At 47.7% G+C, this 24,592-nt stretch overlaps 1 protein-coding gene across 1 annotated transcript in view; it reads left to right on the top strand.

The window, feature by feature from the left end:
- The window catches only part of CDC42BPB (CDC42 binding protein kinase beta), a 412,316-nt gene that overhangs the window by 296,670 nt on the left and 91,054 nt on the right, over window positions 1-24,592 (top strand). Inside the window, exons 20-23 of the mRNA XM_029597996.1 lie at window positions 570-718; window positions 4,005-4,099; window positions 4,194-4,273; window positions 23,848-23,940. Coding sequence (XP_029453856.1) covers window positions 570-718; window positions 4,005-4,099; window positions 4,194-4,273; window positions 23,848-23,940 — 417 coding nt within the window. The remainder of the gene's footprint in view (window positions 1-569; window positions 719-4,004; window positions 4,100-4,193; window positions 4,274-23,847; window positions 23,941-24,592) is intronic.

The raw sequence follows: 24,592 nt of genomic DNA, 5'->3' as shown, positions 1-24,592 counted from the left end.
CCATCCTTCTAATTTATGTTCCTGTCAAAATCAGCCATTGTAACATTCGTTAGTAATGGTAATAATTGCAGTTAGAGATCTCTCAATAAAATCCCATTTGTGGATAATTATTTTTTTTGTACCAGTAGTTTTCCTCCTCTTTGGGGCTTCCATTTCAATCAGAACCAGCTTCCATTAGGCTACAGTGCTATGGGCCTTCATTAAAAGCTATCTGGGGGCTTTTTTTTCCCTTCCTATTTTATCTCTCTCCTCGTCCCCAAAATCTCAACTCGGCCATCACAGTGATCATTTTTGATTAGGGGTCACAAATTGCAGTTCCTTCCAGAACCCAGCTATGGTGGACCCTAAGTCTGTCCGCTCAGTGCCTTCACTGAATGATGACTGAGACTCCTCCCCTTCCTCTCCTTCCTCTCCTTCCTCCAGAACATCCTCATGACCATTTGCTATATTGATATATGTGGTTTTGTTTTGAAAGTAATAAGTATTAGTAGCTATCTTGTATGTAATGACTAGAGTATCAGACGTATTTAAATGGATAGCTGTAGGTAAATTTTTATTTTTAACAATAGGATCCACTCTGGAAGGTGCGACGCAGTCAGAAGCTTGATATGTCAGCAAGGCTGGAACTGCAGTCTGCTCTTGATGCAGAAATTCGTGCCAAACAAGTTGTTCAAGAAGAGCTAAGAAAGGTCAAAGATGCAAATCTCTCCTTTGAAAGGTACAGAACTGCAATCCTTAGTTTTGTTCTTCATGTTGTGTGCTGGTGACAAAGTTCATAAGTGGTGTATATAATACAAAAGAATGAACTTGGATAATGCTGCCATATCAGTAATATTGTAGTGTATTATTTAAACTTGATTGCCATTTAACAGACATACTCTCAAGAAGGGTACAATAACACAGAAGACCAATAACGTGTCACTAGGTCTGAGGGATTTCAAGGAAACTGGGAAGATCCTTTTTAATTTTACAAGATGATGGTAGAAATCTCAATTCATTTTCAAGAAAGCAGATGATTAAACTGAAAGATTAAAAGCTTCATTACAATTGACACCCTACCTGACTGTCAAAGACAGAGGTGCCAGAAATTGATGGTGTGACATAGGCAGGGCCCTGTTTCCCAGGATGCCATAGCAAGGGCCACAAAATCTGAACATTGCTGTGGAATTGCCATTTCTCATCCAATCGCAGGAAGCCGGAAGCAGCCAGTAACTGAGAACAAGTGCAAGGGCCAACCCCTCTGCCCACCCCCCACTAACCACCATCTACTCTGGACCTTTCAAACCCTCCCCCAGCCAGCTGGCAGTAGGATAAGGAAAAGTTGTTCCTCAAGTTGCATCTTCATCCTCTGCCACCCAGAGCTGGGATAGCACTTTGAACTGTGTGGCACTGGTTTCCATTGCAGTTCAAACTGCAAGTCTGGTCTTGAATAGCAGAGGAGGGGGGTGCAACCCAAGGAGCTGCTGCTTTCATCCTCCTCCTAGCCAGCTTGGTACAGGGTGGATGGGTGATCACCTGATTTGGGGAGGGGATCAGTGTCGGGAGTAGGGAAGTGGTACAGGGAGGGGGAGGGGCAAATGTGGTTTGTGTGAGAGGGGGGGGGGACTCTCTGCTTTGTATGTGAGAGGGATATGCATCAGGTGGGAAGGGGTAATGAGAATGGATATCCTCCCTCTCATTTCCTCTTCCCTTCCTCCATTCCCTATCCACCCTCCCTCTTCTCCCACATCTGATTCTTCCTCTCTTCCCAATCTTCCCTCTCATCGCCTCTTCCCAAAATGCTATCCCTATACCAATCCTCCTTTTTTTTTTTCCCATCCCTATAATTGTGATTCCCTGCTTCCCTTTCCTGCATTGATAACTGACTCTTTTTTCCCATTCAAAAAAATCTGACAAGAACAAAATATATTATCCAGGCACATAATGTTGTGAAAACCAATTTTATAAAATAGTTTTTATAAAATAGCATTATTTATTTAATATGCAAATTTATGTATATGTTCTGCAGAATTTCCATAGGAATTTCTAACTTTGCCTCTGAATCTAGCCCTGAGCTGCTGCAGGAAATTGGGAGCTGTGGGCAAAGATTTTTCTTTCACTCTAAGAATAGTCCTGCAAAGCACATTGGAGTAGCCTGGACTACCAGAATCTTTACTGGACCTGTTCTGTAGAGAAATGCAAGGCCTCTGTTTCTAGAGCTACCAGTCTTTCAGATTTTAAATTTCTTTTATGAGTTTTTCACTCCCACTAGCTGTCTGAATTCTTATGAGGATCAGTTACAGAGCAAATGGATGATTGAATCTTGGAAGGGGAAAAGGGAATTAAAAAAAAAATGTATAGAAAATAATGTAAATTAATATAAGAACTAATTTCATGAGACACTGTCATATGTTTACAAATTGCCATAAATTTTTTTTTTTTTTTTTTTAGAAAAATCTCTGCCTAGTTAGAAAAACTTTTGGATTGTTCTATTAATTGGACAGCCAACTTGTATATTTGGGATTGGTCGTCGGGAGGGTTAGATTCCCTAAGGAAGGTTTGACATTTCTAATTATTTCCCTTCTATTGGCAAAAAAAGGCATCCTTTTGTCCTGGGTTAATGGTGAGAATCCCTCTGTTTCAACAATGACTTGACCAAATGAAACTGTGTGCTATCATGGAAATGAGACTTTGAGATGTGTGAAGTCCAAACTGTTGCTTTTAACAAAGATTATCTTCAGTGATGGAAGAATGTTGGGCTTGTGCTCTGATTTTGCTATTTATATGGAGTGAACGTGTCGTCATCTTGGCTAGCTAGGCTAGGGTGAATGTATGTGTGAATGTGGTTGTGCATGTATTGCGCGTGAGTATTTTGGGGGCTTAAACTAAAATAATTTTGGATCATCTTGGTTCCATTACAGTATTGTTTATCGTGTTACTGTTCTCTTTTTGTGAGCCAAGGAGCCCTTTCTCTGTATTCTATTGTCATTGAGTTTGTGAATGATTCTGAGTTGATTCAATTAACGGATTTAAAAAAAAGTGTACAAACTAATTAGTTTCCAGATTTTCTTAGTGTGGCATTAATGTTTAATGTTACATGATTTATTAGGAATTAATTGTAATTTGTTTTAACCGAAGACACATTTAAAGTGAGGTCCTGAACAGCACACTGTCATGATTTGATAAGATCTAATACACCTGACATTGGGCATGTTGTGAAAGGTGACTCATGACTATAGAGAGAAAGCTCAAGCATTCACATCATGCTCTTAAAGTATATCATGTCAACGAAATTGCTGCCAGCTAACACCAAATCTCAAGTGGCACGTTGAGCCCGTCTTTTTTTTAATCTTATGTTTGAGCCAAGAGAAACCTACAATGCTTAGAAAAAGATGAAAAAATGTCTTTCTCATTGTGTCATAAATTAGTTGAGCTAGCCAGCTGACTCAGAGAAAAGTAAACAAGCATTGCCCTTAATTCAAGAGTATAATTATAACTCCAGTATAAACAAGGGCAGAGAGACTAAGTATTTCAGTGGTAGGTACCTTTTTGTATCTGGAGCCTTGGGTTTGATCTTTCTTGGGACACAATGAAATGTGGATAAATACAAACTAGTGGATAAGTGCCAAATAACAAATTTGGCCCCATAATTCAGTACATGTAGTACAGGAGAAACCCAGAATAGAACAAGGAGAAGGTGGATTGGCAGAAATGCATAATAGAACTTGCACAAAAGGCACCGGGTTGCACTTTCTGGCCAAAACCATTCCCCAGTTTCCTGAGCTCCTCCTCCCCACTCTTTTTCCTCCCTCCATCTTCCCCACAGTCTCATTCTGAAAATCAGAAGTGAAGCATTTGTAGAAAGACTTGATCTCCAATGAAAAAGGCATTACTCATATTCAGAATGCAGAGATACTTGCCAGCAAATCTCACAAACACAACATCTTTTAGAACATTCCTATTGTTTTCCATTCCTATTGTTTTCCAATTGCTTCACATTGATTAATATTTTTATTATATTTTAGTAAACTGAAAGATTCTGAGGCAAAAAATCGGAACTTGCTGGAGGAGATAGAGAGTTTGAAAAAAAATCTGGAAGAAAAATACAGACGTGATAGTGGTAAGAAAAATGGTTCTTTGCCAGAAATCCTAATTAATCCTGGTGAGCTGTGTTTTGCCTGAATGCTAAAGCTGGTCATTTTTCTTTCTTCCAGGCCTCAAACTCCCTGATTTTCAGGACTCCATTTTTGAGTATTTCAATACATCACCACTTGCACATGATCTGACATTCAAAGTAAGTATGCCTGTTGGTTGACCTTGTGTGTATGAATGGAAAGTTTGTAGAACATATGTTTTATTTAAGATGAAATGGAATGTGGCACTCGTACAAGTCTGGACATGGGGCAAATATGCAGGAAATTAGCATCTGAGAGCTAATAGCTAAATAAACCCACTCATACGAAGTACTGTGGTCTTTATCGATTATTTCATATGCATACTAGGACTAAAATAGGTATTGTGTGTTAGTGGTTGTGAAATACTTTAAAACCTAATTTGTTGACTGTACAAATTTACTGAAGGCAAAACAGTGAGAAGTATCACTTTTCAAATCTGCATACCAGAATATCAGATTTTTTTTTAAGATCATGGTTAGGTTCTATTACAGATGAATAGCAATGCTCAATTAATGTCTATTTAACCTCCAACCTAGACTTGCACTGTGAATGGCTCTTGTATCCCTCAAGGAAGTAACTTGAATTAAGTACTAAAGAGGATCATATTTCATGCCCTCCTTCTCCTGGATGAGGGGCTAGGACTGTGAGCTGGTAAAGGAGGATAGTGGCAAGCATTCTGTCCATCCTCTTCCACATGCACTTCCTGTTTGGAAAGGAGTACACCTGTGGAAAAGGAGACAGCAGTGGGGTAGTGACAGTGAAGTGTGCTGTCACTATCAAACCCTGCTATCTTTCTTTTCTAGCCCACAGTCCAATATTCTAAGCCAGGTAAGAGCAGCTTGGATAATGCCCATGTACCCTTGCTTGGGAACATATTCATACTGCCCTTCACTAGGGTGGGTGAGGGATACCCAAAAACTAGTACATCAGTTGGATCATATTCCTATTTCTACCGCAACAACAAAAGAAACTATGATTTCCTAGCATGTAGCAGATGGACTCAGGACCAATGGGTATAGTGTACTCCTGATAGCAGTTGGAGACGGATCATACTTCAATCTGACGTCAGCCCTAGTACCCCTGCAGGAAGTGCAGCTCTTCAGTATTTTCCGTCTCCATAGCAATTAGAGAGACTATGCTCGCTCGCACAGAGTTAGAGTAATTTTACCAAAGAAAACCAAAATAAGAAGAAAGCTTACCTATACAAACGAGCCCCGCTCTCCCGCGGTTACATCCATTGGGTCCCTCCCCCAGTTGAGAATTCCCGAGGTGATTTCCAGGATCCCTCGGAGGTAAGCCTCTGACCGGCGGCCGACCCTCGGCGGGGACCTAGCCCCCGTCATCGGGTGAGGCTGAGAGGCGGGTGCAACCTCGAGCGCGGCGGTAAGGGTATTTTCCCTTTTTCCCCCCGCAGCCGGAGACTGCCTGGAACGCGACCAGGAAGCACCGAGACAAGGTAAGGTAGAAATCTATTTAAAAGTCTCTGGTCTCTGAAGCTCGAGGAGTCACACAGGTCGCCAGCCGGGACCAGTGCCACCGGGTTGATCTGCCCTAGCAGGACTAGACCCTGGTCAGATCCGAGGGTCCTCCCACGTGGAGACCCTCCGAGGTGGTCGCCATATTGTCCGCATGGTCACCGTCACCATTTTGCTCTGTTCGCCGCCCTGTCCGCCGTTCCGATCCGTGCGCACACAGGTGAGCTGTGTGGCGCATAAATACTTTGTGCGCACAACATCGCGTGCCCAAGTACCATGCGCACAAGCGACGTGCATAGCCACGCGCTTACTGTGCCGGGTGCATAACTTCGATCTGTGCGCACAAGAGCGCGCACATCTCCCTGAGAGCGCACCAAAACTACGCGCACAATTTCGACGCACCGGAGCACACAACTGTATTTTACGCGCACAAGCCATGGCTCCACCGTAAAAGAGGCTCAGGGCCTTTGCCCAGCATGCCACATTAGAGCTGCACAGCATGAGGAGACCACGGCCCTGTGTATAAAGTGCAAAGAGGCCCTAGGGGATCCAACTCATGGCCCTCCCCAGCCGTTATCAGGTTCCAGCCTCTCGAACAGTACGCCGGACCTAGCATTGCACAGCGACCCCCCCCCCCCCCCCCCCGCCCCCCCCAAACGGGGCTCCCAGGGACACGGTGCCCTTACTCTAGACCCAGCATCTATTTCCTGGGTGGAATTCTTCAAAGGTCTGCAACCGGGGCCTCCTATAATACGGCCACAAGCTCCACCAGAGGACCTCAACATCCCGGGACCCTCTATGCCCAGGGAAGTGATCCCACCACCCAGAAGCCCCACCTTCGAGGACACGGACAACTTGGATGAGGATTCAGAACCCCTGGAGGAAGGGGAACTCCCGGGGACAGAGCCCCACAGAACCGTGAGACACTTCTTCACCAAGGACGAGCTTCCAGACCTGGTCACGCACAGCTTAAAAGAGCTTGCTATCCCGGGCGCAAGTGCCTCAGGGGAACCTAAGATGAACCCCCTACTAGAAGGGACTCAGTCAGATCTCCCATCATTTCCCACTATTACAAGCTGTCCAGCAACTAATTGACCTGGAATGGGATGCCCCGGAAACTACGTTCAAAGGGGGTGAGCTCTGGCATCCATGTACCCTCTGGACCCAGCCGCCAAAGATCTCCTGACATGTCTGAGAATGGATGCCATGGTCTGTGTAGTTTTGAAGTGCACTACTATCCCACTGGAGGGAGCAGCACTCAAGGATGCTCAAGCCAGACGTCTGGAATCTATCCTCAAACAGTCCTTTGACGTCTCCGCTATGTCTCTACAGATCGCGGCCTGCTGTACCATGGTGACACGCGCCTGCTTATCACAGACCAGGAATAACACTCCTGGGGAAGCCCTGTAACCAACAGTATCATTCCTCGCAGATGCCGCTTCTGATCTGGTGCGCACCGCAGCTAGAGGAGTGTCATCCGCCGTGGCAGCCAGAAGACAACTCTGGCTCCGAAACTGGTCGGCCAATGCATCTTCCAAAACGAGACTCACAAGGATGCCCTTAAAGGGAACCCTCCGGTTCGGAAGCAAACTATGTAGAGTATGGAGGCAAGGAACACACTTGATGCAGCTTTCATCGCAGGCAGGAAGAGAAGGCAAAAAGGGCTGAGCCCTCACGAGGCTCTTCCTTTTATTGTACATTCATACAAAGGCAGATGATGTATCATTACATGATTGGCTACTTTCCCATAACAACAGACGAGTCCCTACACTATTGGCTTTGGCTCAGGGGGTGTGCACGGATCATTTCATTGGCTGCTGAAATCTATACCTCCTGACTTTGTCCTGCCTCTGACTAGGGAACACCCAGTCCCTCCCCCAGGAATTCAGGGCTAAGCACAAGCCAGAGAAATACATGAAGTCAGGTATCCTTTCCTAGGCAGAGAGGCCTAAGCACAAGTGATGCTTTTATTCAGGCAAGTGTCAGGGAGAAGGGAAGTTAGTGTTTAACCCTGATGAAATGGCTTGCTGGCAAGCGCATATTTCCCACAAACTAGAGAAACTAGCCAACAAATGGGGCGAGTCCCCACTGCCGCGGCTACCGGAGGACAGGAATAAGAGAAACCAGCGATCCTTCCCCTGAACTTCCAGGGGCAGAGGGTCACAGCGCTTCAACCCATATAGAAGCACATATCAAGCGACCCACCCCGCAGCCAAGAGCCAGTCCTTTCAGAACAAGCACAACAAAAGAGGAACCAGCTCGGGCCCAGGCCCCAGCCACGCCCCTCAATGAAAATCAGCCGACCCATCCAAAGGAGGAAGCCTTAGAGGGCAGGCTTGCCCTATTCTACCAAAGATGGGTTGAGATAACTTCGGACAAGTGGGTCCTGTTCATCATTAGAGAGGGATATTACCTGGATTTCCACCACCTCCCTCTGGACAGGTTTGTGGAATCCCCCTGCCATGACCCTTCCAAGAGGATGGCAGTGGCTATGCTGGGCAAAGGCCCTGAGCCTTGAGTTTCTTTTCCAGTGGAGCCATGGCTTGTGCACGTAAAATACAGTTGTGTGCTCCGGTGCGTCGAAATTGTGCGCGTAGTTTTGGTGCGCTCTGAGAGATGTGCGCGCTCTTGTGCGCACGGTACTTGGGTACGCGACGTGTGCACAAGGTATTTGTGCGCCGCACAGCTCGCCTCTGTGCGCACGGATCGGAACGGTGGACAGGGCGGAGAACAGAGCAAAATGGTGACAGCAACCACGCGGACAATACACTAACCAGATTACTAGCCTTAGAGGCTATTACACCGGTGCCTCCACAACAAGTAAATACTGGGCATTATTCCATCTATTTTATCATTCACAAGAAAGAAGGAACGTTCAGGCCCATCCTGGACCTCAAGTCGGTCAGCCATCACCTGAAGATTCCTCGCTTCCGCATGGAAACCCTACGCTCGGTAATAAGGGCGATACAACCGGGAGAGTTCCTTACATCCCTGGATCTGTCAGAAGATTACCTACATATTCCGATCCATCAAGAGCATCAGCGTTTTCTACGCTTCACGATCCTGGACCGTCACTACCAGTTCCAGGCACTACCATTCGGGTTAGCCACAGCACCCCGGACGTTCACCAAGATCATAGTGGTGGTGGCAGCAACACTGAGGAAGGAAGGAATCAGCATACACCTTTACCTAGATGATTGGCTGATCAGAGCAAAATCCACAGAGGAGAGCTACCAGGCGACCAACAGAGTCAAAACTCTACTGGAGAGCCTCGGGTGGGTGGTCAACAAACAAGAGCTGTCTGCAGCCCTCCCAATCTTGAGAATACTTGGGAGTCTGGTTCGACACCAAACAAGACAAGGTCACCCTGAGACCGACAAGGAGATCCAAACTGATGACCCAGTTGCGAACCCTGTTGGGCGAGCTTCGCCCCACAGCATGGGACTACCTACAGGTCCTCGGCCTCATGGCATCCACACTGGAAGTAGTGCCATGGGCAAGAGCCCATATGAGACCCCTATAGCACTCACTACTATCACGATGGAATCAACTGTCCCAGAACTACACCATATGCCTTCAGCTCCCGGACAAAGTCCGGACCCAACTACGATGGTGGCTACAAGAAGACCATCTAAGCCAGGGAGCGAGACTATCCTCACCATCTTGGATCCTGCTCACCACGGATGCCAGCCTACAAGGATGGGGAGCACACTGCCAGGAGCTGACCGCTTAGGGATAATGGAACAAAGAAGAGTCGGGGTGGAACATCAATCACTTAGAGGCCCGGGCAGTCAGACTAGCCTGCCTACGGTTCGGTCACAGACTGAGAGACAAGTCAATCGGAGTAATGTCGGACAACGCCACAACAGTGGTCTACGTCAACCATCAAGGAGGAGCCAGAAGCCAACAGGTGTCTCTGGAAATAGACCCCCTAATGTCATGGGCGGAAGCGAACCTTCAAGAGATCTCGGCCGTCCACATTGCCGGGAAAGACTGCGGATTGTCTCAGCAGAGAAAGTCTAGACCCAGGAGAATGGAGGCTGTCGACCACAGCATCCCAATTGATAGTAAACCATTGGGGAACACCAACCATGGACCTCCTGGCAAGCCGGTCCAATGCCCAAGTGCCCAGCTTCTTCAGCCGCAGGTGGGAACCCCAGTCCCAGGGAATCAATACCCTGGTACAGACCTGGCCACAGGAGACTCTGTTATACGCCTTCCCACCGTGGCCCCTATTGGGCACAATCATCCACAAGATAGAATACCACAGGGGACCAGTACTTCTAGTGGCCCCAGACTGGCGAAGAAGACCGTGGTACGCAGACATGCGAAGACTGCTAACAGGGAGCCCCCTCCCTCTACCTCCACACAGAGACCTGCTCCAACAAGGACCGATCCTCCACGAGGATCCAGCTCGATTCTCTCTTACGGTCTGGCCATTGAGAGGACTCGCCTGAGGAAGAGCGGATACTCGGGGGCAGTAATTGACACCCTACTCTGAGCACCCAAGTTCTCCACATTCCTAACAATCATAAGGATTTGGAGAGTATTCGAAGCCTGGTGCGAGGACCACGACATCGTTCCACGCTCAGTCAAAATTCCTGCAGTTTTGGAATTCCTACAGAAGGGATTGTCTCTCAACTCCATCAAGGTACAGGTGGCCACATTGTCATGCTACGGAACCAAGAGCGAGAGCAGCAGCATAGCCTCTTACCCGGATGTCTCCTGCTTTCTGAAAGGAGTCAAGCAGATCTGACCACCCCTAAAGTGGCCGGTGCCTCTTTGGAACCTCAACCTGGTCCTAGATTTCTTAGCAGGAGCTTCCTTCAGACCCCTTCGCGGCCTGTCTCTCCGACAATCAACACTGAAGACAGCCTTCCTGGTGGCGGTCTGTTCAGCCCGCTGTATCTCTGAGCTACAAGCACTGTCCTGCCAGGAGCCATTCCTCAGACTCACCTCGGGAACCATCCAGTTACGCACAGTACAGTCATTCCTCCCCAAAGTATTGTCTCACTTTCATCTCAACCAAACCATCTCGCTACCATCGCCAGATGAGCATAAGAATTCGGAAAGTCTCGCAGCCTACGCCATCTCAACATCGGTAGACTCCTAGTTCGATACCTGGAAAGGTTGGAATCCATACGAAAGACGGACCATCTATTCATCCTTCACAGCGGGAAGAAGCAAGCAACCAAAGCCCGCTGGATCAAAGAAGTCATCAAGGCGGCCTACGTAGAAGCAGGCAAGCCACCGCCTTTACAAGTCAAGGCCCATTCTACTAGAGCCCAGGCAGTGTCCTGGGCGGAAACAAAGATGCTGTCACCCGCCAAGATCTGCCGGGCGGCGACATGGTCCTTCATCCACACCTTCTCCAGGTTTTACCGTCTGGATGTTCAGGCTCGGGAGGACACAGCATTTGCAAGGGCAGTGCTAAATGGGTCACGGACAGCCTCCCACCCGGTTCGGGAGTAGCTTTTATACATCCCATTGGTCCTGAGTCCATCTGCTACACGCTAGGAAATGGAGAAATTACTTACCTGATAATTTCGTTTTCCTTAGTGTAGACAGATGGACTCGGCATCCCACCCATGGCTGCCGTTACTCATGGAATTCTCGGGTGACATCCCCAAGAGCGAGTGATTCACGGGTAAGCCATGCTTTCCTTCAGCTAGGACACCCATCCTACTGGGTGTCGACGTTTCTCGGTTGAGGGCACTGGCGGTCTCCAGCTATAACCAATTCAACCGATTCAAATAAGTAAACCAAGTTATAAAGTTAATCAAGTTATTCAAATTATTCAGTCATACATATATCCAGAATGCTTTTCGAGGAGAATACTGAAGAGCTGCACTTCCTGCAGGGGTATATGTACTAGGGCTGACGTCAGATTGAAATCTGATCCATCTCCAACTGCTATCAGGAGTACACTATACCCATTGGTCCTGAGTCCATCTGTCTACACTAAGGAAACCGAAATTATCAGGTAAGTAATTTCTCCAATTTGTCTTTAAAAATATAGATGCTCAGGAAATGTTTGTTGATCTAGCACTATTGTAACCTATTTTAAATTTACTGTAATTTTTCAGGCCATTCATGGTGAAAAATGGAATATCAGATGCCCATAAATTAAAATAAATATAAGTATGCAGACCACTTTCTAAGCAAACAAGCTAAAATCTCTGTTAATTCTAGCATGATGTGCAGCGTATCTGTTTTTCATCATCTCCTTTACTATTAATAATCTCTGTAATCCAGTTGCAGTATCAATCCTCATTTTATAACAAGTTGAAAATTTAATTAGAGACTGCCATAGTATGTAGTAATGATTTACAGTCTGGGGAGGTGGAGATGAAAGTGTGATCTAAATAAAATGATTGATCTGCAGAATGATGAGGGGTGTGAATTTCTGGTGTAGCTATTTTTCTTCTAGGACAAGCAGGATGGTAGTCCTCACAACTGAGTGACATCCAATGGAGCCCGGCTCGGAAAACTCAGTGTGCCAGTCAAAGTTATTAGAAACTTTGACTGGCACACTGAGCATGCCCAGCATGCCACTATCTACATGGGATCTCTCTTCAGTCTCTTTTCCGCGGATCTGGTCATCTCGTGGCAGTGGAGTTAGTGCTCTTTTTTGCGAGAAGCGTCCACAAAGTGTGTGTTTTCACTTCCTTTTTTCCTGCTCTGGGTATCTCTCTGGTTCCCCGTTTGTTTTCTCATCAGTCAGTGGATTTTTTCCTCTCCGGTGTCCGCCAGTCATCGCACCCTTGCGGTCTTCTGTGAGCCTTATGGTGGCATCGGACTTCCGTCAGTGCCCCCGGACTATGTCCTTAACAGATCCGCATGAAGTGTGCGTCCTGTGCCTGGGGGCATCACGCGATGTTTGAGGCTGTGTACTGTGTGCTCAGATGACTCCAAAGGGTCGTCAGGCCAAGCTGAACAAGATGGAGAAGTGTTTCTATTCGGGTAAGTCAAACATCGATGCCATTGATGCCCATGGACCATGGGAACTGTTAGTCCACAAACCTTCAGTGGCCACGCCTTCCCCAAGGCCTTCAAGGGAGAAAGGCTCCAGGGATCGATGAGTGTCAGTCTCCTCTGTGTCGCGGACTTCTGGATCGTCATCCTCGGCGCTGGGGAAAGATCGGGCCGAGCACTGTGGGAAGCCTCAGAAACACAGTCACTGGTCTCCGTCCTTGCACGGCGCCAGGTTTGGGCTGGCCACGACGCTTGCTGCCTTGCCCCCAAAGCTGTCCTGACGAGAGGAGGCCCCATCCTCCCTCGAGTCTGGTGGCCCGAGGAAGTCCACACCAATTCTGGTGTCAGGCACAGACCCTCCTCTGTCCCAAGGAGGAACTGGCCTCTCCTCTCCCCTCTGAGCCTGCCCTTTCATCGGAGGCTTTCGAGACTGAGCTTGAGTGTCAGGTGTACCTGGTGGTGAAACGTGCCTTGCGCGACAGGAAGCCAGTGCTCCCGCCACTGGTGCCAGTGCCTTCCCCAACTCCAGTGTCTGTGCCCTCGCCAATACCAGCGCCTGTGGTGCCCAGGTTGGAGCTATTGCTGGACCAACTCTGTGTCTTCCCGACACAGTTGTTGCTGGCGCTCTGCGATTCCTCAGTGATCCATCGGGCACCAAAGCGTAAGGCATCCGAGCCAGTCCTCATTGGGTTCTCCTCCAGGGACCGAGGGCCCGTCGATGCCTTCCGCACCACTGATACCCCCGTGCCCTGTCCCGCACTGCCTGAGCCAGTAACTGGACCCTCGGGTCCCCCATTGCCCTCAGGTCCCTTGGTACCTCTGCCCTGGGATGGGCCCAGCCTCCCTCTCCAGGCCGCCTCAATGAGTCTGAGGGCCCTTATGACCCTTGAGAAGGGGATAATTCCAATGTCTCGGATTCTGATGCTCTTCCATTGGATCCTTCTCCCTCAGAGGAGCAGTGTCTATCTCTACCAGAGGACCTGACCTTCGTGGACTTTGTCTGGGCTATGGCTGAAGCCTTCCAGCTTGAAATGGAAGAGGATGCCCGCCATAAAATGCTGAAGATTCTTCAGTTCGTGGATGCCCTGAAAGAAGTGGTGGCAGTCCCTGTTCATGAGATTCTCCAGGAGCTGCTGCTTAGGCTTTGTGAACACCCCCTCTCTGTTGTCCCAGTAAACCGGAAGGCTGATAGTTTATCTCAAGCAGTAAGCTGTGGGCTTTGATAAGCGCCAGCTTCCCCACCAGTTGGTGGTGGTAGAGTCTGTGCTGAAGAAGGCAAAGAAGTCGACTCTGGCTGGTAAGGAGAACAGGGCGTGGGGTGCTATGGGTAGGAGGTTAACTGTTGGTAGTCCGTATTGCTTCCTACCTTTTATACATGACCCAATACACCCATTACCTCTGGAAGCAAGTCCAGGAAGTTGCAGATGGCCTTGCCCAGCAGCCTCAGGAAGTCCTTATGGCTATTGTCCAGCAGGGCCTTGAGTGTGGGAAGCACTAAGTGTGCGCTGCCTACGACGTCTTCAAGACGTCGGGCCACGGGGCTGCGGCTGGCATCTCTGTGAGGAATCTCACTTGGCTCCGTGCCTCGGACCTTCGCCCTGAGGTTCAGAATCAGCTGGCTGATTTAGCTTGCACTGGGGATAACCTTTTTTGTGACAATTTATTTATTTATTTTATTTATTTAAAAACTTTTATATACCGGTATTAGTATGCATACATCATACCGGTTTACAATGTAACTTTAAAGGCAGAAATTACAATGAACAGGGAGGGCGAACAAGGAGGAGTATACAAAGAGCAGGAGGTGGAGGAATTAAAGCAATAAATAAAACTGCAACGGACTATTTACAGGAATATATACAAGGCATAGGCAAGATACTTGCGGAAGTCAGTGTACTTAATCAGGGTAGGCTTGTCGGAAGAGCCATGTTTTAAGTTTTTTTCTGAACTTGGCGTAACATGGCTCTAGCCTGAGAGTGGTAGGGAGGGCGTTCCATTGTTTAGGGCCTGCAATGGATAGTGCACGGTCCCTAGTAGAGGAGAGGTGGGCTTTTTTCAAAGGGGGAATGGAGAGGGTGCCTTTGTTGACAGTGCGAGTGGGTCGTTCAGTGCGTATAGGACGAAAGGGTTCATCCAACCAATTGGAATTGTGCGAGTGGATGGACTTGTGCACTATGGTTAGAATTTTGAAGAGAATTCGGGATGCGATGGGGAGCCAGTGGAGTTCTTTGAGTATAGGGGTAATGTGATCAGCTTTCCTTGAGTTGGTGATGACCCTGGCGATGGCATTCTGGAGCATTTGTAAGGGCTTGGTGGTGGAGGAGGGTAGGCCGAGGAAGAGGGCATTACAGTAGTCCAGCTTTGAGGAAAGGGTGGCTTGGACGACGGTGCGGAAGTCATGATAGTGGAGGAGGTGTCTGAGTTTCTTCAGGATGTGAAGCTTGAAGAAACCTTCTTTGAGGATGGAGTTGATCTGTTTTTTGAGATTGAGTTGTTGATCTATGATAACCCCAAGGTCTCTTACTGTGGGTTGGGGTGTTATGACGTTGAAAGCTGGATCGTTGGAGATCGGTGGTTTGGGAGGGAGGTGAGGAGAGATAAGGAGCAGCTCTGTTTTGGAGGAGTTTAGAGCGAGGTGGATGTTGGTGAGGAAGTCATTTATGTTGGCAAGACATGTGTTCCAGAAGGCAAGGGCATCTGAGAGAGAGTTGTGAATGGGAATGACTATTTGAACGTCATCTGCATAGAGGTAGAATTTGAGGCCGAGGTCTGTGAGGAGCTGACATAGAGGTGTGAGATAAATGTTGAAAAGGGTGGAGGAGAGGGAGGAGCCTTGTGGGACACCTTGAGACAAGGGGTAGAGTGTGGAGTTGGCGTTTCCTATCTTGACGGAGAACTTTCTGTTAGATAAGTAGGATTTAAACCATAGTAGGGCTAGGCCTGAGATGCCTATTTCGGATAGCCGGTTGATGAGGAGGTTGTGGTTGATGGTATCAAAGGCAGCTGAGATGTCGAGTAGGGCGAGGAGGTAACAGTTGCCTCGGTCCATGCCTATGAGTACGTGGTCCGTGAGGGAGAGCAGGAGGGTTTCTGTATTGAGGTATTTACGGAAGCCGTATTGGGCTGGATGCAGAATGTTGTTGCTTTCTAGATATTCTGTAAGTTGGATGTTTACAATCTTTTCCATAATTTTGGATAGGAAGGGCAGGTTAGAGATAGGGCGGAAGTTAGCGGGGTCTTTAGGGTCTAGTGTTGGTTTTTTTAGGAGGGGCTTGACAATAGCTTGTTTGAGAGCATCTGGGACAGAGCCTGAAGAGAGGGAGGAGTTTATGATGTCTGCGATGGGTTTGGATATAGTATTCGGGATGGAGAGGAGGGATTTTGTGGGAATGGTGTCTGAAGGGTGGGAAGCTGGTTTGAGTTTTCTGAGAATAGATTCCACTTCTTTAGCGGAAGTCAGGTCAAGGGTTTGGAGGGTGGGTGAAGTGGGGGAAGGTTGGAGGGAGGGGGAAGGGGAAGGTTGGAGGGAGGGGGAAGGGGAGGTAGATGGAGAAGGGTGTTGAAATCTGCGGAGGATGTTGGTGATTTTTGTGAGGAAATACTGGGCGATTTCTTCGCTCTTAGTGGAGGCATCATTCTCAGGGATAGTGGGCTGAGAGGATTTGGTGAGGTTGGCAACATAATTGAAAAGGGCTTTCAGGTTGTACATGTATTGGTGGATCTTAGCTGAAAAGTAGTCTCTTTTTGTTTTGAGGGTGGTTATTCTATATTGGTGAAGGGTAGTTTTGAAACTTGAGGCGAGTTGAGGTGAAGGGGCTTTACGCCAGCTTCTCTCTCGCTGCCTGAGGGTATTTTTTAGGGATCTTAGTTCAGTCGTGTACCAGGGTTGATGATTTTTTGTGGGTTGGGTAATGTTACGTCTGGAGATGGGGCATAGTTTGTCAGCAATTTCAAGAGTCATGCTGAGCCAGGATTTGATGGCAGTCTCTGGACTGGAGCAGTCAAGGCTAGTGGAGGTGTTGGAAATGGCAAGAGCCAGTTCATCTCCAGAGCAGGGTTTCCTGAAGGTGAAGGTGGTGTTTGAGGGAGTGGGGGTAGTGGGGAAGTTAAGGGGGAGGAGGGCTTTTATGAGGAAGTGGTCGGACCAAGGTACAGGGGAGCAGGTGGGGGGGGTGGGATGGTAGGAAGCAGTGGTTGATGAATATAAGGTCAAGGGAGTGACCAGTTTGGTGGGTGGGGGAGGCAACAATTTGTCTAAGGCCTAGAGCTTGGAGTGCAGTAAGGAATGCCTCACAAGAAGGGGTAAGGGGGGTGGCATCGACATGGAGGTTGAAGTCTCCTAGTATGATGGAGGGGATTTCAATGTTTATGTTGGCAGATAAGAATTCAATTAAGGGGGAGGGGTCCCGTTCGATGGATCCAGAAGGGGCATAAATGAGACAAATTTGCAGTGAGGGGGCTTTGAAGAGGCCAATTTCTAGCTTGGAGGGTGATGTGGTGTGGGAGAGTTTGAGATTAAGGTGTTTCTTGAAGGCTAGGAGGATGCCACCTCCTCTTTTCTTGGGTCTTGGAATGGATAGGAATTCGTAGGATTGTGTAGGTAGCTGGTTCAGGAGGACAATGTCTGTTTCTTTGAGCCAGGTTTCCGTGTTCGCACAGATGTCTGGCTTGGTGTCAGTGAGGAGGTCATTTAAGATGGGGGTTTTTTTGGAGAGTGATTGGGCGTTGAACAGAATGATGGAGAGGGTAGTGAGTCCAAGGAATTGGTTGAGGGGGGTAGTGAGGATAGGGAGGAGGGATTTGTAGGGGGGGGGTGGGACGGAGGGGATGGGAATGGGGGCGTCTGTTGTGGGGGAGGTGGATGCGGTTGATGTGTTGGGTGGTCATGGTGGGTGAGTAGGGAAAAGGAGGAGGGAGGGAGAGGGGGTAGGTAAAAAGGAAACTGAGAGGATATAGGGTAGTACAAGGCGGGGATTAAGGTATCAAGGAGTTAAAACTGAGGGAAGGGCACAAAGCTGATTAGGTAGAGTAAGAGGTGTAAGTAGTGTACCATGTAGGTCAGACAATGCAGGTTATACAGCTTAGATAACATGTAGGTAACATGCACATAAAACAGAATAGAGCAATTTAAGGTGTTAGGGGGAGTAGTCCAGTGGCTGGGAGGCAGGCTCATGAACACCTGTGAGAGGTGAGATAGGCACTTTGGGGAGGTGCCCACTCACTCGGAGGTCCTGGAGCCTGGAGCAGGGTGGTCCTGGAGCCGGATGGGTCTTGGCTGAGAGGCTGGCAAGTGAGCAGCGATACCTCAGGGTCAACAGGGACTGCTGGGCGAGAAGGAGGTCCGTGTTGTACTTTAGGGTCCTTCAGGGCAGTCCGAAGGGGCTGCACGAAGGGGCGCTCAAAGGGGCAGGCCCCTTTGTCGCGCACCTTCGGCGCGTGACGCCTGGCCTGGTTAGATTTTTATAGATGACTCTCTTCTGTGTCGCTCAACAGTGATGTCATCAATATGAGTCTTAGCATCCAGCACAGAGATTTAAAGGCGGAGTCGTTAGAAGCAGGGCAGTCTTCCAGCTGGGGGAGGGGTCAACAGCCACGAGGTGGAGGAGGAGGAGAGGGTCCAATGGAGGGCTGGGTGCAGGAAAAAGCTCAATCCAAGCCCTGGATCCTGGCTTGCAGAGCAAAGAAAAGGATGCAGTCGCACAGCTGAAGAATCACCATGAGACCCTCCAGCATTTATTGGCCAGTGTGTCGGCCTCTCCATCTAAGAGGTCTTTCCGGCCTAGGCCGAGGAGGCCCTTCTATTGGCAAAGGAAGTACTTATCCTCCTGCCCCTCGCTCCCGACTACAGCAGGCGAGTGCTAGGGGCAGATCTCGACAGCGGGGCCTCAGCCAGCACCCGAGGCTAGCCCTGCTAAGGGGTTTTGACTGACTGCGAGGGAGCATAAGCCAGTGATTTCTGCCGGTGCCGGAGGACCTAGTGTTCAGGGGCCAGCTCAGTTTCTTTGTGGACCAGTGGCCATCTGTGACTTTGGATCAGTGGGTCCTGTCTATCATCCGGCACGGCTTCAGGCTGAATCTTGTGGCTGTTCCACCAGATTCTCCCCAGTGCCCACTTTGTGGTCCCATCTCACATCCAGAATTGCTCATGGTGGACCTCTCTGGCCTTCTAATGGCCAGGGCAGTGGAGCCTGTTCTTCAGGAGCAGCGGGAATGGGGGTTTTATTCTCTTCTGTTTTCTTTCAAATAAAAAAAAAAAGAGACCTCCATCCCATCCTCGATCTACGTGCCTTGAAGTTTCTCAAAAGAGAAAAGTTCAAGATGGTATCCTTGGGCACCCTGACTCCCCTCTTGCAAAGAGGAGACTGGCTTTGCTCCCTTGATCTGAAAGACGCTTACACCCACATCGAGATCTTCTCAAGTCACAGGAAGTATCTCCACCAAGTCACAGGAAGTATCTCCACCAAGTCACAGGAAGTATCTCCGCCAAGGGTCTTCGCAACGTGCTTGACTGTGGTGGCTGCCTATCTATGCCAGCTGGGGATCCAGATCTTTCCATACCTGGACGACTGGCTGGTCAAGAGTGGCACTCAGGCAGGAGCGTTATGGTCGCTATGCTGGACCATTTGGGTATTGGAATACCTGGGGTTTTTAATCAATTATCTGAAGTCTCATCTCCATCCGTCGCCACGGCTGGATTTCATAAGAGCCATATTGGACACGACGCAGGCGAAGGCCTTCTTGCCCTGCGACAGGGTGCGTACGTTGCTGTCCCTGGCAGAGGAGGTCCAGCAATGCCGGCTGGTGTCTGCGAGGCATATGCTGCAGCTTATGGGGCACATGACCGCAACTGTCTGTCACCCCTTTCGCCTGCCTGCATATGCACCGAGCTCAGTGATCACTGTGCTCCCAGAGGCAGCAGGCCACCCAAGCCCTTCAGGTCCACATCTAGGTTTCCCCCTCACTCAGGGCTTCCCTGTATTGATGGAGATCCCCATCCATTCTAGAGAGGGTTGTGCCATTTCAGTCTCCCTCAACTCAGATTGTAATTAACACAGATGCATCCAACCTGGGGTGGGGTGCCTATGTAGAAGGCCTTCACACCCAGGGTCTCTGGACCACCCAAGAGGTTTTGTGTCAGATAAACTTCTTGGAGCTGCAGGCAATCCAGTACGCACTGTGGGCCTTTCGGGATTGGCTATCCAACAAAGTGGTCCTCATTCGGACAGACAACCAGGTACCCATGTGGTATATCAACAAGGAGGGGGCCGCCAGGTCCTTCCTCCTTTGTTAAGAGGCGATGTAGATCTGGATATGGGCACTGTCTCAGGGAATGTTGCTCCGGGCTGTGTACTTGATCGGTGTGGAGAACACTCTGGCGGACAGACTGAGTCGCACCTTCCGGCCCCATGAGTGGTTCCTGAATCAGGAGGTGACAGAACGGATCTTTCGTCTCTGGGGAGCCCCAGACATGGATCTATTTGCCTCCTGCTACAACAGGAAGATCCCTCAGTACTGCTCCCTGTCCAGGTCAGACAGCAAGCCAGCCACAGATGCCTTTGCCCTTCACTGGGGGATAGGCCTCCTGTATGCATATTTTCCACTTCCGTTGGTAACGAAGACTCTTGAAGCTTCACCAGGACCGGGGGACTATGATCCTCATAGGCCCCCATTGGCCAAGATAGGTTTGGTTCCTCCTTCTGCGGGATCTTTCCCATCAGACCCGATCCATCTCAGGACTGCCCCAGACCTCCTCACGCAGGATCAGGGTAAGTTGCGCCACTCCAGCCTCCGGGCCCTGTCCCTTACAGCCTTGATGTTGAAAAGTTTATTTTTATTTATTTATTTATTTAAATCTTTTCTATGCCGTCGTTAGGAAGGATCCGTCACAACGGTTTACAATAAGGCACATAAAATAAGGATGCTGAGAGACATTAATTTACATGCGTGCCATAATGATTCGGTACATAGTTTTCTCAATGATACAATTGGGGTGTGATGCAATACTGTCCGGGAACTATCAGTTTAAAAACAGATCTAATTTTATAAGTGTCAACTTCTTATCTTGTGAAGAACGAGAAGGTAGAGTAAAAAACAAATCGAAATACAGCTACACACTTTATTTGTTCATATCTCATACTTTGCCTGCCTCACTGTTTCTCCTTCTCTATTTGGTAGGCTAGCTTGAATAGCCAAGTTTTTAAGCCTTTTCTGAAGATTTTGTTGTCTTTTTGTAATCTTAACTCTAGTGGCATGGAGTTCCACAGTGTGGGTCCAGCCAAGGATAGTGCTCTCTCTTACTTGAGTTAGTCTTGCTGTCTTAATTGATGGGATAGCAAGGAGTGCTTTATTCGCTGACCTTAGGTTTCTGTTTGGTATGTGTACACGGAGGGCTGTGTTAAGCCAATCCGCTTTTTCATTATGTATTAATTTATGTAAGATGCAAAGTATTTTGTATTGTATTCTCTGCTCCACAGGTAACCAGTGTAACTCTGCTAGGGTTTCGGTGATGTGGTCTCTTTTACTTGATCTTGCAGCCTTTTGATCTTGCAGCCTTTTGATCTATCAGAGAAGGTGTCTCGGGTCCTCGTGGCTTCAAGAAAGTTTTCCACGAGGAAGTCTTATGCATTGAAATGGAGGAGGTTTACGGTCTGGTGTGAGCAGAAGGGCCTTGATCCCTTCTCCTGCCCGACCCGAGACCACCTGGCTTATCTGCTGCAACTCTCGGAAGCTGGCCTTAAAGCCAACTCAGTTCAGGTGCATCTGAATGCCATATGCCCTTACCACCAGGAGGTAGATGGTTCGCCCATCTCGGTGCAGCCGTTAGTAGAGCGGTTCATGCGTGGGTTGATTCAACTAAGGTCTCCCCTACAGACCCCAGCGGTATCCTGGGACCTTAATGTGGTGTTAGCTCAGCTGATGAAACCACCGTTTAAACCACTGCGCTCCTCTACTCAAGTATTTGACATGGAAGGTCATATTCTTGGTAGCAGTCACATTGGCACACAAGAGTCAGTGAGCTGCACACCATGGTGACTTATCCACCCTACACAAGGTTTTTCCATGACAGGGTGGTTCTGCACACTCACCCCAAGTTCCTGCTGAAGGTGGTAACAGATTTCCATCTTAACCAATCCATTGTCTTGCCCACTTTCTTCCCTAGGCCTCATTCCAACGAAAGGGAAAGGGTGCTGCACACAGTCGATTGTAAGAGGGCCTTAACCTTCTACTTGGACCAGATGGCAGGCCATAGACAGTTCACCCAGCTATTTGTCTCTGTTGACTCTAACAGGCTGGGGGTGGCTATTGTTAAGCAGACTTCATCTGGCTAGCGGACTGCATCTCCTGCTACGATCAGGTGAGACTGCAATTGGGGGAGCATGTCACGGCTCATTCTGTTAGAGCCACAGCGACTTCTGTGGCCCACCTGTGTGCAGTTCCATTGGGGGAGATCTGCAAGGCTGCGACATGGAGTTCTCTCCACACCTTCGCAGTTCATTATTGTCAGGATAGGGACAGCCATTGTGATAGCAGATTCGGCCATTCTGTCCTCAAAATTCTCTTTCAGCTATGAACCCAACTCTTCCTGCCTGAGGCCCTGGTTTGAGTTCATGCTGTCCCTTCTGTTACCAACAGCACCTCTGTTGGGCCCATTGGCACCTGGTTTGGTATCTGTTAGTTCCATTGTTTTTTTGGGTCCAGCCTGTAGCTAGGAATTCACCCAGTTGCGAGGACTCCCATCCTGCTTGTCCTAGGAGAAAGCGAAGTTGCTTACCTGTAACAGGTGTTCTCTTAGCACAGCAGGATGGTAGTCCTCAGGAAACCTGCCTGCCATCCCGTGAAGTTGGGTTTTTCTTTTTTGTCTTATTTTTTCATAATCTACTTACAAGACTGAAGAGAAACCCCGCTTCGACGTGTGGATAGTGGTATGCTCAGTATGGCAGTCAAAGTTTCTAGAAACTTTGACAGAAAATTTCCGTGCCGGGCTCTATCTGATGATGTCACCCACTTGTGAGGACTAACATCCTGCTGTCCTAGGAGAACACCTGTGACAGGTAAGCAGCTTCATTTAAAGCACACTTACAAAACTTGCAATGCCATATCTTGTAATATCAGTTCTATAAATATGAATACTGAGTTTGCCATAGGCATCTTAGTCATGTAGTCTTTGCACAGTTTCTTGTGGGTGATCATCGATCATTTTTATCCTTCATATCTGTACAACAAAGGATTCTGTTTCTTCTTCGTCTACATCTTCTCTGCTAGCCTTTTGGGAAGAAGTAAGTTCTGCTGGCAGCTTTGCCTCTTCACTCTGTTTCCTAATCTCATAAAATTGTCATTCTAAAACTAGTGAGCTCTCTGCTCCTTTTTATTTTTTTAACATTTCCTTTCCACTGCTCAGTAACCAACTAGATTACATAAAAATGCTTTTCACAGTCAGTCAAACCATATCCTGTTCTCTGCTAAGAATGGAGCTCAGTGAGCAAGTAATATACACATTTTAGATAATAATCAGTTTCGAGGTTTCATGTCTGTTAACTCAAAACCTCGCTCATAAATATAACAAAGTATCTGCAAATGACATTTTAACTGTTAACAGCTTTCCTGTTTTAAGTCGTTGAGCGGCCAATATTCATTGCTCAAATGTTTTGCCCTTATTCTTAACCAAAGCATCTAAGAATAACCTCTGAGCTCAATCATAGTATCGACCAAGATCACTATGCAGCTCCCTTTGCTCTGTAGTTCTGTAACTGTAACATATCACACCTTTCTTCCTTTAATTTGTAGCAGCTAATTTACTAAATCTAGTTTGTGTTTTAAGTAGGTTTTGTGGTAGGTTGTAGTCCCATAGAATAGTCAGATGTAGAGTCACAGTAATCCATACCAAACGTCTAAATGACAAAAAGTGGGTATCAATGTAAATTATAGTAAACTATAACATGAGTATTGCTATAGATTGTTACCAAGGACAGCTGCACTATAATCTTAGGGAGTTGACAAAGAAGACCACCCCCTCTAGAGAGATTCACCTGCTTCAAACATGCACTATTCTGAATTTCCATCGGTCTCACACATTTAGTATAGCATTTCAGTGATCTGAGGCAGCAGCGATGGTATAGCACTATCCACTTTTTTTGTTTTTGATTTATAATTTCAATCTCTTTGGTATTGATTACATATAATCTATTTAAGCCCTTATTCAGATCAGTTTTCTGTTTACTTGTTTTGCTATTTTTTTGCTGCAGACAAATTCCATAAGTGAGCAGGAGATACCAGGTCCCAGACCAGAAGTTACTCCATCACTGTCTGTTACAATAATTTCAGAACAGCAGCAAGAAGTAAGCATGACTACTAGCCTGTACATTGTCCAAAGTAATATGTTATAAATATACACTGCATACATGACAGCTGCTTGCTTGTTCAGTAGTCGTGTAAAAGGTGCCCCCTCAGATTCCTTAGAATATGTGCCTTTGAGCAGCCAGATGGTGGCAGCTCTATGCACTTCTGTGAAGGTGACTTGACTTTGATTCCTGATCTCAGTTCCTGTTTCTAAAGTGGGCAGGGGCTGTGAGAATACTGCAGAGGCAGGAATCATTTCCTGGTGAGAAGTCCCAGCCATTACACAACGTTGACATCTACTGGCTAGGTTCAGGGGGTGCACATGTTCCTGGTTCGGAGAGCTGGCAAAAAGTTTATTGCTGCGATGGAGAAAGGGGGTATAAAAATAAGTATAAAGTTGCAAGCTGCAAAGAATAGTAAATATAAATAATATAACATTTTAATCTATATTGTGAATAAATCAAGATGCTAACAAAAAGCAGCTCACAGTGTCTGAGCACCTGATCTGCTAACTGCATCTCTGCTGGCAATTAGCGCTTGGAGTATGAGCTCTGAGTTCCTAGTCCCAAATGGCTCATAGTGAGGTTTCCACCCTTATGCATCACAGCCTATGGTTTTTTTTTAAGCTTATTGGGTGATTAATGAAAGAGG

This window comes from Rhinatrema bivittatum, chromosome 4 (genome assembly GCF_901001135.1).
Source record: "Rhinatrema bivittatum chromosome 4, aRhiBiv1.1, whole genome shotgun sequence".
Classification (NCBI taxonomy): Eukaryota; Metazoa; Chordata; class Amphibia; order Gymnophiona; family Rhinatrematidae; genus Rhinatrema; species Rhinatrema bivittatum.
Note: the sequence above shows the minus strand (reverse complement) of the source record. Positions and strands in the feature narration are given on the sequence as shown.